The sequence below is a fragment of the Pezoporus wallicus genome, unplaced genomic scaffold (genome assembly GCF_028554395.1).
Source record: "Pezoporus wallicus isolate ANWC-B61680 ecotype Strahan unplaced genomic scaffold, APGP_CSIRO_Pwel_v1 contig_11493, whole genome shotgun sequence".
NCBI lineage: Eukaryota > Metazoa > Chordata > Aves > Psittaciformes > Psittacidae > Pezoporus > Pezoporus wallicus.
Window position 1 is genome coordinate 1,540,479 of NW_026635895.1, and position 12,631 is coordinate 1,553,109.

Below are 12,631 nucleotides of genomic sequence, written 5' to 3' on the forward strand. Positions count from 1 at the left end.
CACATGGCAGTGGCAGCTGCTTAGGAAAACCTGATGGAGATTAGGCTTTGATTAAAGATTTCAAGGTGTTTTCCTCCCATGTGAGCAAGCAGAGCCCGCCTGGGTTTACTTATATATAAGCAAGGGGCGATGCCCTCACCTGGGTAGAGGGGAGGGGCTGGGAAACATATGCTGGTACCCCACTGCGTTACTCCCTAGCTCGGGAGGGCCCTGCTCGCAAGGAACCGATCCGTCCCTTTCTCTCTGCTGGCAGCAAACCGGGATGTTGCAGCGGGTACGCAGCTCTTCCTGACCGAGAAGCAACCGGCGCATCACGCCGCTTGATGCTGCTGAACAGAGGAAAACCTGGCGGCTAGGCGACCGGATCCGCGCTTTCTGCTCCGTGTTGCCGTGGTCCCGCGGCTGGGACTCGGAGCCACGGGGAGCTGTAACCTGAGGTTAGTGTGAGAGGCGAGGACGCTGCCCGATGGGGTAAGCGGGACGGACAGACGCAAGAGCCCCGGCCGCAGGGGAAGCGGCGCCTGCCAGCGCGGGCGGAGTCGGAAGCACGACAGCACGGGGCGCTGGGGCGGCGCTGCCGGCGGCGGGAGGAGCTCGGCGCTGGCTGCCGCGCTGGGGTCGCGGCGCAGGGACGGAGCCGGGCAGCGCCGGCCCCGCGGCAGCAGCAGCAGGAGGAGGAGGAGGAGGCTCCGCCGCCACCGCCACCACCGGGCGCGGGCAGCCCATGAGCCCCGGGCCGCGGAGCCGCCGCCGCTGCTGCTGCGGGTGAATGAACCTGTCCCGGCCGGCAGCGGCGGCTTCGTCTCGGGCTGCGGCACCGGCCTCGCCGCGCGCGCAAGATGGACGGGTTCGCCGGGAGTTTGGGTGAGCGACGGGATGGGACTGGGGCTGCGGAGGGGAAGGGGAACGAGGAGGGAGGGAGGAATGGCGGGGGGGGGGGCGATGCCGTCGCGAAATCTGTTCAGCTTCAAACCATCTGTTGCGAGCGCTCCGGCTGCACTTGGCTCCTTTGTTCTTCCCTCGCCTGGGCCGTGCGGTTTGGGTGAAGTTGTGATTGTGCCTTCGTTACTGTTTGCTTTCCGTGCGATTGTTTTATGTCCCCTCCCGCATCCCCGTTTTGCCCGCGGAGCCCCCCCGGCTCCTTGGGTGCCGTGCTCCGCTGCTGTGCTCGGGAGTACTCGGTGCCTTCTCCCGGTGTTCCCAGAAAGCGGCCGGGCTGCGGCCTCTTCGGTTCCGCGGAGGTTGCGGCAGGTTGGCAGCGGCTTCTTTAGAGGGAAAAGTAGCCCGCTCTGCGAACGGGGCGGAGGGCAGGTTGCACCTCGTGAGAAGTCGTCCTGATTCAAAGTGTGAGCTAAAAACGCCTCCAAACGCCAGGGTTATAGAGCGTGGACGTTCCTGGGTGCTTCTTGGAAGTTCCAAGGGCACCGTGGGGCTGAGCGTTTGCTCCGTGGTGACACTCCTTGTGGTCCTACCTGCTTGTGCTCTCCTGCGCCTTCTCTTTGCTTTCAGCACCCCTCCGCCTCTTGCGGAGGAATAAATCTCTGCCTCCCCAGATCAGATTAATTTGGTTTTACGGCGCTCCTGTGAGATCTGCAATAATAGCGAACAGGTCTCCCGTTTTCTGGAAAAACTGACTCATTTAAACCCTCCGGAGCGTGTCCCGAACCTTTCAGGTTTGGAAATGGCAACTCCTGCGTTTTGGGCGCCGGTCCAAGCCAAACTGGTGCACCGTAATTAACAGTGCACGTTGGTAGGCTGGCTCTTTGCCTGATGCTCTCTCCTCGCTCAAGTTAACTGCCGTGGTCGTTTTATAGCCGAGGAGGATCAAAAAGCGACAGGCGGAGGAGCGGTGCGGGTGCTGTGCCTGTGGGTGACACACGTAAATGATGCAGATGTGTCCGGTTAATATTTATGCGCCTCGTTACCCAGCGGTGGAGCTGATCACCATATCAAAAGGCACCGATATCGCTGTAACTCGTGGAGTATTGGCCCCACTGAGGCTGGTAGTTAGAAATAACCGTTTTCTGTTGGAAACAGACACACACACACACACCCGTTATTTTGCAGCACTAAAGCATCGTTTTCCTGGAAGTTGGGTGCAGGCTGGCTGGAGGGGTGATGGGCCCCATCTGCACCTTCGTTTGTTTCACTGTCTGGTCAGGAAGGTGCTGTGATTTTATTGGGGTGTAATGAGGATTAAACTCGGCTCAGTCTGTACGACTGTGTGTCATGATGTAGGCTGTCAGTTGCCCTTTGATTTTGCTGCTGTTGTAGTGAGCAGGGTGGTTGGTTGGATGTGGGCTGAGGAGGGGCCATTCCCAGAACCCTTAGTTTAAGGTGCAAAACTCTACGTGGCTGCCTTGTTTTCAGGTTTGGATCGTGCTAGGTAGCCCTCTCCTGTCGTTCTAATCCCTCGTTGCTTGCTCTAGCCGCTAACGAGCGTGTAGGGTACACAAAGATGTGTGAATTGTTCCTGATGGGCTTTTCTTCAACATCTCTAATTAAAATCAAATGGCCTGAGTTTAATCAGCTGCCTGGTAAATGGCTTTTAGGAAGGCCATAAATTAATGTAATTTTGACTGAAACGTAAAGATTAATTAAGAATTATTGGTGGCAGAACTGTGCTGTCGATGTATGTGCGTGCTCACGCAGTCAGGCGAGCTTATTAGAGAGCAAGTTGTCCTTTTAATGCCTCCTCCTGGCATTATCTGGAAGGCAAACTGTTATTACAGATTGTGCCCTCCAGCACAGGCAGAAATACCTCCTTACGTGTCTCGCAGTTGAAAATGCACAGCTGTTTTCTTTTGGCTCCCACTTGGCAATTTTCATGAGAATAAACAGATGAAAGAAACCATTTTAGATGTAATTTAGAAAATGGGTTTGGTTATTGGTTTAGTAAACGCTTATGTAGCGCTCGGCTTAAGAGTATACAGTTACTGTGTACAGTAAAGAGAAATAATCTGTGTTCTGAGTTAGCTGAAATGGGTATTGGTTTACTCTCTTGATAAAACACTTGAGTTATTTCACATTTGCTGGGGCTTTGGTACCTTTTGAACATCACCAGCAGCAAAGTGGTTCTCTGATCCCGTTTATTGTCTCAAATAGGACGCTCACACTGCACATCTGACCATTTCCAACGGGTCAGAGGGCTCGGCGGGTTTTGGCCATCAGCTTTTTCAGCTGCATCCCTTGCAGTGGAGGAATGTGCTTCTGAGTGGGAATAAGAAGCCCGCGAACTTGGCGTGAGGGCTGGGCTGCTGCTTTGTGCCCTCACCGAGACAAGAGCACAGCATGGGTATGTGCTCTGGCTCAGCAAAGTTCTCTGTTAGGTGCCACTCAAAGCAACCCACAGATGGTGTCTTTAGGGGAAAGCCCTGTGAATGCCATCAAAGGAAGCGAGGAGAGAGTTCCGCCAAAAAAAAGGCGAACAAAGCAGAGAGCCCATGTGGGAAATAGGACAGTGGGGTTCACCCTGCTTTAGCCCCCTCTGCCCTTCGTGCTGCGCTGCTGCGCTACTGCCCTGTAGCCCTTCCATCCTCGCACTGGTGCCTGTGAGCCCATGGGGAGCTGGTCCAGAGGTGCCCGTCAGGGAGCTGTAGAAGACTGCCAGTTTTGTGGCCATCAATAACTTTGATTTTTGTGTATCACCGTGGATTATGTCCACTGCTTGTAGCCGCCTCATTGTTTTCCCTTCTGAGACAGCTTCTGCTAGTCGAGCTCTGTGACAGTAACTTATTGTAAAGAAAGATGTGGAAGCATTCATCACACCGTGTTAGACAAATAGCCGCAGCTGGTTGCGTGCTTGTCACCAGCAAATGGTAGCAATGTGGTGTAAAGCGTTTCAACAGCATCTCTCCAGCGATGAGGGCCGGGGCAGTATTTCCACAGAGGAATTAAACCCAGTCCTCTCATGAAGGCTCAATCAGGGGGAATAATTTAGGGTTTTTCTTTAAAGAGTAGTTGAGCTTGTGCAATTTTATAGGGAAACATAAGGCAAAGGAGAGGTGTAATGACTAAGTGGAGGCCAGCTTTTGCTCTCCTCTGTTGTAGGAGGGAGAACAGGAAAAATAGCAAGGTTCATTTTATGTAGTGTCTATATATTGTTCCGTCACTGTACACGTAAGCTGGTAACTGCTGTATATGCCCTAGCTACGTACTGGAGGGGTGGCATGTAGGTCGGTTCCTAATTCCCCCCGCTGCCATTTCTTATAGTGGGTACTGTATGAAAGCTGTTGGAACACATTCCTGCCTCGCAGGTCGGTCGGGCCTGCCTGGGGTAGCTCAGGCAGGGGTGAATGTGCTGCTCCTCTGCACTGGGAGAGCCACCAGCGTGTCTGGATCCTGTGGCTTTGCTAGGACCCAGTAAGTGATGTGAGGCAGGTATGCTGAGAGCTCGAGCAGAGAGCCCTTGAGCTCGGAGCCTGGGGAGTGTGCGTGCATCGTGATTCGTCTCTGGCTGGGCTCGGTACGGAGCTGAAGGAGTGTGTGGAATGAGTGGTGGTGACAGCTTGGGGGGGGGCTGTGTGTGTGTGTTGCTTTATTTGGGCTAGGACATGCAGTTTGGTGGTTGCCCATCTAGACTGTGCAAGCGGCCGTGGTGCTGCAGTGCAATTGCTCACAGCTACAGCGAGTTCACCTTCATTCCCAGCGCCCTGCCCGTGGGATTGCTGCGTGATGCTGAAGAGCTTTGGCAGGACATCAGTCTGTCCTGCCCCAGGAGGATGGCCTCGGGTGCACCAGCGGTGATTCAGCCGGAGCGGTGAGAACAGGCTGTCTGCTTTAGGAACCCAGTGGTGGGCCAGCTTTTGCTAGAAGGGTCTCTAGTTGATGGGCAGCGAGGGGGAACGTTTTGCTCTGTAGCCAGCTGGGAAGCAAAGGATGGTGTGTTTAAAGAAGGGCCCTTTCCCTGCACAGGGCAGTTGCCAGTATTTGGCCTGGTTGTGAGTAACACGCTGGCTTTTAAAAGCAAAAGAAGAAACGGAATCCCAAACACAGGAGTCTCCATTAGAAAGACTCTCTCCTCTCGCCTTCAGAAAGGCTTTGAATGCCTGGGATGCTGGGAAGAATTTTTGGCCTCACAGTGTGGTTTTCATACTCTTTAACTGAATCACTTTTGATAGGAGGACTGTAGTTACCTGACAGGATTCTCTCTTGCCTGAAGAGGCTAGTCTGGAAGGATATTTCTGTGCTTTCTATGGTGCAGGGTGTAAAGATACGATAAAAGGAAAAGATTGGTCAAGAGCAGTGCTCTTAGGAGCATTATATGGGTGATTGCGCAGTTTGTAACAACTCGCTAAACAGGGAAATCTGTAAATCAGTCCTTGCCCTTCAGAGTAGCTGCTTCCCTTCTTCGTGTTGTTTCAGTGAAGTGTGGAGGTTTATTTTCCCCTTCTCTCTTTAGGCCCTCGCTAAATCTAATCTTTATGAATGCAGTTTTAAGGCCAAGACCGTAGTTCCTGTTTTGCTCCCGCCTAATGCAATAGGAAGGGGGTTAGAGGGTGATTAGTCTTCTAAGAACATGGCATGTAGGATGACAGCACAAGCGTCTCTGCGCTTGCTGGTGTTGGGCATTTCGAACAGGGACGTTCTTCTGTTTAAAGAGATGAGACTCCCCGGATAAACAACTTTTAATCTGCTTTACTGAGGGCAGGAAATCTTGCTTGCGAAGCAGGGCTCTGGGTTGCCAGGCTTGTCTTTCCCTGGGCGCTGCAGGACGGGTACCTGGGCACCGTGTGGTGATGTGCGAGCTCTTCCGAGAGGGTTGAGTCATCTTCACGGGTGGGATGTGAGGAGAGACACCAGAGTCAGTAAAGCCTGAGCTTGTGGCTGAATCTTGGAACATACGAAATGTTTTCCTCTTCTGGTTTTGCTGTTTCTATTTTTCATCGTGGTTTTTGTTCTTCCTCCTTCCTGTTCCCCTTTGCTAATTACTTCTGTTCAATATTTGTGTTTCTTTTTGCCCCGTGCTGTACGTATTTGTGCTGCATACCTTCAGTGAGTATATTACAGTCAGCTTTCTGCCCCGAGACTTCTTGCTGGGTTGGCTGAACTAGTTGTTTATTATTGTTTGTATTGTTTTGCCTCTCAGTGGGTCACCTCTATGCGCATCCTCAACAGTTTCTGCTAAATATAGCCGTGTCTTTATGTTCTTCAACTGCTTGTTTCTCATCTACTGCTCTGACTTTTGGATGGCTGTGCAGCTCTGCTTTGCACAGCAGCGCTGTTCATCAGGAAAGACATCTGCTTTTTCGGCAAGGGTTGGAGCGTCCAGGTTCTTTCTTTGGCTGGTGGTCCACGCCGCCTTTGCGCCCCACCTCACAGTGTGCTTTGCATGCTCTTGCGGCTTTCAGGCAAGATAATTTTCAGTGCAGATCTGCTTTACTGTAGTATTCGTAGTAGTTCTGTGTTTAAATACGTTTCTTTAGCTCACTGGAGCTGTTTGCACGTGTAGGTGACTCTTGCTCGTAACAGAAGCTCAATGGAACGGGCAAGAGTGGAAGCAGCATGGCTGTGTTCTATGAACAGCTATATATGCTGGAGAGGTACAGCCACCTTGGGTTTCAGATGGATTCAATGAAGGAAAACCACTCCCTGTTGGCTTTTACATGAAGTCAGTCTTGCTTCGATGAGACCCAGCCCGTAGCTGTGAGTGCAGTGCTCCAGCCTGGAGCTCGTTCCCACTTCTCCTGCCAGTTCCTTTGGGCTTACAAAAAAGAGGGGAAGTGGAGGGGCCCTGTTTTGTGTTGGAATGGGGTTTGGGGTCGTGTAAACAGTTTTAATGCATGGAGCTCGGTTGGCAGGCTGTCGTAATCCCCTGGGAAAATTGGGAGACTGGAGCCCAGTGGATAAATCACAGTCACAAAAGCTTCTAAGCCCCAGATTTAGTTCTCTAAAGGGATGCTTTAAATTACTTAGGCCTAGAAATGCGGTCTAATTAAAGTAAGGGCTTTTGCATAAGAACCTCATAATTATAAAGACCAGAGTTGGATTTCTTTCTTTCGAGTTGAGGGCACAAAAGCAAGAAAGAAGCTTCTCTTGTTAATAGCTTTTATTTGCTGTCCAACCCCAAGAGGGGATGATGTTGCCACCGTTTCATGGCATTATGACATAGAAATAGCGTACAAATGCTTCATGTCACTCAGGGGCTGAGGTGAGCAAGCCCTCGCATGTGTAACTATACTTGTAATCCCAAATGTACAAGATGAATGGTAGAGCCATCGCTTTGCTCATGTCTTGCTGTATGTTACGTTTCCCCCTCTTTAGAGAACATGTCAGGGTTCTGATGAGGTTTGCACCCATCACCGTGCAGAGCAGCAGCAGCAGGAGGGGGGCTTCAGTTTGTTTCCTTCCCCCTTCTTCATGGTCACCAGCAGCCCATGCCGTGTTATGAAGAGGCCCTGTTGGGTGCATTGTCTTTGGTTAATCAGACTCGTGAGTTTCATTGGCAAGCCCTGTTTAAAAGGGCAGAATAAAGCCCAGTCCTGCAGGTTTTGGAGAGTGGATGTCACCTCCCCGAACTAACTGGGCCGTTTCTTTAGGCTTACGGTATAGAGTCACAGCATCAGCCAGGCTGGAAAAGCCCTTTAAGCTCATCCAGTCCAACCCTTACCCCAGCGCTGCCAAGGCCACCCCTAACCCGTGGCACTGAGGCCTCGTCTCCACGCTGTGTGAACACTTGCAGGGACGGTGCCTGCAGCCCTGCCCTGGGCAGCCTGTTCCAATGCCCGAGCACCCTCTGGGGCAGGAATTGTTCCTCAGCTCCATCTAAACCTGCCCTGGGGCAGCTTGAGGCCGGTTCCTCTTGTCCCATCCCTTGCTCCTCGGGAGCAGAGCCCAGCCCCTCCTGGCTCCATCCTCCTGGCAGGCACTTGTAGGGAGCGATCGGGTCCCCCCGAGCCTTCTCTTCTCCAGACTGAGCCCCCCAGGTCCCTCAGCCGTTGCCCATCACACTTGTGCTCCAGGCCCTGCACCAGCTCTGTTACTGTAGGATAAACAGCTTGCAGTGCCTCTGGCTTTTATAACCAACAGGCTTTGGAGTGGCTTTCAAGTGTAGATGTAATCCTTTGGGGAGGGTACGGCTGCCTGGGTTCCTTTCCAGCAGCAGTAGATACTGGCAACCTGACCGTGTGGAATGGAAGGAAAAGTGTTGCTGTTAGAGACTTTCTTGCGCATCTCCGGATGGATGTCGCTGTGGTGAAATCACGCTTGGAGCCCGAGCGCTTCCGAGATGACTGCTGCAGATGTGCATGCATTTGGGCTTCCCTGGGAGCAAAGGCCAGTTTGGGTGTATTGCCGTGCATTACAGCAGTTCGGGGTTTCTCTGCGTGCTGTGTGATTGAACTGGGTTTCAGGAGAGCATTCCTGTAAACAGGCTTCTTGGTATTTCCAAGGGGTGGCGTGGAAGGGAGGAACCTCCGGCAGTAGGGGCCATCAATTAAAGTGCTGGAGCTGCAGGGTTCGGAGCCCTGGCAGTGCTCACAACTGCACAGCATCACTTAGCTCGTGTAAACAAGAGCTCTAACAAGGAGAAAATTACACCTTTGTTTAGCTGTGAAACCCTGCATTGAGCGGCTGTCCCTCCTCTTCCAACATGGACTGTGCAAGCGCCATCGGAGAGATGGAGCAGGAAACCGGTGCTTTGTGTGGCTGGGGTGCTCACTGCCTGAGCTCTGAATGTGTCCGTGAAAGTCATGAGGCAGAGGGGACAGCAAGAGCAAGAAGTCCAAACTCTTTGCCTTCTTTTTTCCCCATGGGATAAGTGTGAAAGAGCTCCAAGTCCCTATTGGCAGGTTTGTAATAGCTGGAATAAGCCCTGCTTTGGGATGGTTTTAGACTCGTGTGCATTGGGACTGGTGGTGGGGATGACTGCTGCATGGCTGTTCCCTAAAACACGTAGCACGTGTTTTGGCCTTTCTCCATCAAAATGATGTGACATGTTTAATGTGAATGTTTAATAACCGGGTTTGGGTTGGTTTTGCTGTATTTTCTATAACCTCTGACCGTAGTTACTTGATGAAAGGTGCTCAGAAGGGTTGGTTAGCACAGCTAAGGAGCAGTTAGGCTGTGACCATGCTAACAGTCAGCACAAAAGGCTGAATCCTTGCTACCTCTACCTCTATGGATGTGTCATTACCATGAATATGTAAGTTGCTTTGGAGGTAGATATGGGGAAATGCTCAATTTCTTTGAGTTCATTCTTCACACTGAAGAACTGGAGTAGTAAGGCCATTCATTTAGCCAGTACAGACTCGATGGTGATGCTCCTGATGTAAATGTGTGGGGTTTTTTTTTTTAAAGTATTACTTTTTGCCTAAAAAATGCATGAGGGGAGATGCTGTTTCTGTCTATTGACACTCCTAAATTGTTTTAACTTCCTTTTAATAGGCTGGGTATGCCAAACCACTGGAACTTGGGCAGGTATTCAGCCTGAAGCTAAGAAATACCTGAGATCTTGTTCTGGGTTTGGTATGTGTGTGTGTTTGCCAGGCAGAGCTTCCTGGAGGGTATGTGCCTTTTCTGGAGCACCCCTTTTGGGTTGCTTTCCTCTCATTTCTCACCCCGCAGCAGAAGTCTGGTGTAGCTGGTGTGGCTGAGGACTCGGTTTCTGAGAGGTCAGGTTAGAGGGAATAGGAACTATAGCCTGTCTCATCCCGCTTCACAAAATAGGATGCTGGGATCTGGTCCCACACACCGCACACCTGGCTGCCAGATCACCCCAGTGAAACAGCAGCAGACGTTTCCTCCAGTTGATCCACGTTTTCTGCGTTTGCAGATCTTTAACCCAAAAGAAACCATTCTGCAGGGCACTGGTGGGTGTAGTGTGGTGGACTGGAGAGGCAGTGCCCAGTGGTGATGAGGGCAGATCCAGCAAGGCAGGGTAATAGAGGTGATTATGTACTTCCTTGTGACTTTGAGTTCTGTATGGTAGCATAATACTCTTTCATTCTATTCCTAAAGCTGTGTTTCCTGACTCCAGTCAGCTCATGGGGCTGGCTTCTCCCAGTTTGCATTGTTGGCTTGGTTTAGGTAACGTGTTTAACTTTGATTTCTGCTTCGTATTTCAGTCCTGTTTGAGTTTTCAAATCCTGGGAGCATTCAGTCATTATCGGTGCTGTGAAGTTAATGGAAGCTATAGCTATCAAGTGTTTAGTGGCTCTATCAACAAAGAGGGATTTGAGATCTACTCGGATTAGATTTCAGAAGGAAATGGTTTGTTTTCCTGTTGAACACAGAGGAAAATGGGTATTAGGTGTAGTAGTAGAAAACGGTGAATGATTCACATTCTTGAGCACTTCATCTGGTTTATGTGCTTCATTAGAAGTGATGCTCCAGCCTGGCACTGTTCTGTCCTGTTTGCTGATGCAGCTAACCTGACTGGTGCTCGCCAACTGGGACCAGTACGGCCGGGTGACTGGGATGCTCTGGGGATCATAATCCAAGGAGTGCAGCAGTGTGCCTCGGAGGAGCACAGATACAGAAATGAATCATCTCAGCTGCCTTGAGGTGAATGGGGGGGGTGTGTGTGTGTGAGGGCTGGAGCTGCTCTCCCTGTCCTGTAGTGGCTTTGGGAGGGGATGATGGCTGACCCCCACATGCAGTACTACAAATTGATATATGTTTTAATGGATCTCAAAGTGCAGAGAATATGGGTGATTTTTGTGTGAGATGAACAGCAGCCCTTAAGCTTTTCCATGCTACCTGGTTTAGATGCAAAGAGAACAGACCTCAGCTTGCAGTCTGGAAACTTACAAACTGATGTTTAGAACAACTGAGAGCAGAAAACCAGTGCAGCCTTATTGGTGATGTGCAGATGCATACTGTAGGTTATTGTTTAATCATAGAACCCCAGCCTGGTTTGGGTTGGAAAGGACCTTAAAGCCCATCCAGCTCCAACCCCTACCACGGGCAGGGACCCCTTCCACTGGAGCAGCTTGCTCCAAGGCCCTGTGTCCAACCTGGCCTTGAACACTGCCAGGGATGGGGCAGCCACAGCTGCTCTGGGCACCCTGTGCCAGCGCCTCAGCACCCTCACAGGGAAGAGCTTCTGCCTAAGAGCTCATCTCGGTCTCACCTCTGGCAGGTTAAAGCCATTCCCCTTGGCCTGTCCCTCCATCCCTTGTCCCAAGCCCCTTTCCATGTTTCTTGTAGCCCCTTTAGGCACTGGAGCTGCTCTGAGGTCTCCCCTTCAGGAGCCTTCTCTTGTCCAGGCTGCCCCAGCCCAGCTCTCTGAGCCTGGCTCCAGAGCAGAGCTGCTCCAGCCCTTGCAGCATCTCCATGGCCTCCTCTGGACCCTCTCCAACAGCTCCACGTCCCTCTTGTGCTGCTGGACCAGGGCTTCAGGGGGGGTCTCCCAGACAGAGGGGCAGGATCCCCATCTTTGCCCTGCTGGGCATCGTTTTGATGCTGCTGCCCTTGTCCTGCTCGAGGTCTCTGACTGTTCTTGCCTCCATGCGTGGATTCTGTTGTCCCCCACAGCAGCAGCTTGCTTGCCCTAAGCCTTAGTCTGGGATAAGGGCTGGGCAAACACAAAGAGGGGAGGTGAGTGATGTGTGCTGCCGAGATTGGAATCCCAGGTGGGGCTTGACTTATCTGATCAACCCCTTGGGCCATATCTAAATCTGGTGGTTGGAAATTTGTGTGCCCTCTGATCCCGGTTCAGTTGTTGCCCCGCTCAGTCACACAGGGATGGCTGTAGGGCTTCACACTACCACGAGTTTGCTTCATCTGCATTTCCGTCGTGACTGTTTACAGTAGACATTTCAGTTTCCTGTTCCTATAGCTGAGCAGGAGGGCCCGCACTTGGCCGCCGGTGTCGTGCGCTGATGGTGATGTTTGCTCTTTCCTCTTCATAGACCACAAAGGGACGTTTTGTCAAAGCCATAGAAAGAATGGCAAGGGGCATCGCAAGAAAGCAAAAGGGGACGGACAAGAAACAGGCCTAGCGTGTCTGCAGCATGAAGCTGGTGCTGACTGTGGTGCGTGGATTTGGGTTTAAGGGTCACTTACATCTGCCTTTCAGCTGCTGGTCGAAGTCAAACAGATAAAATCGGAATAGTCCTTATTGTGTTTGGAGAGCCAATGGAGATGAGCCCAGACCCTGGTGTGTTCATCTATATACTCCTGCACCCACCCACCCCTTTCAAATATAAAGGTTTTAGTTAAAGGGACTCGGTTCTGGCTATTTTTAGTGCATAACTGAGCATTTCAAGGGCTGCCATTACAGTTTTGCTCAGGATCTGGTAATATCGTCCATTTGCAGCATCATTTGTTTACAACAGGGCTTTTTGACTTGTACAAAACGCTGCATGGAAGCATTGCACAGTGCTCCTGTAGTCTCATTAAAGTATATATGTGTTCTTCGGTTGAAACATTGCAGTTGTATTATACAGCCCTGCTTTCAGGTACTACTTCTATGTGTGATTAATATGGATTGCGGTTTCTCTTCCGTGTCCCTGGGTTTTGATTATCTTACGCACTGCAGTACGTGTTTGGGTTTGCAAAGCTTTAAGCTAACTTTGAAGTCGCTTTTTTCCCCTTTGCCATAATGCTGTGTACAAGTCTTTTGCAGACGATGTATGGTTTAAAACCCACATAGCACCAAAGCTCAACTCCTGGGCATGTAAAAGAAGAT

At 51.3% G+C, this 12,631-nt stretch overlaps 1 protein-coding gene across 1 annotated transcript in view; it reads left to right on the top strand.

The window, feature by feature from the left end:
* Positions 1 to 761: 761 nt before the first annotated feature.
* Positions 762 to 12,631, top strand: part of EML4 (EMAP like 4) — a 122,722-nt gene continuing 110,852 nt past the window's right edge. The window contains exon 1 of the mRNA XM_057398527.1: positions 762 to 864. Within this exon, the coding sequence (XP_057254510.1) occupies positions 840 to 864 (25 nt within the window). The 5' untranslated portion in view covers positions 762 to 839. The remainder of the gene's footprint in view (positions 865 to 12,631) is intronic.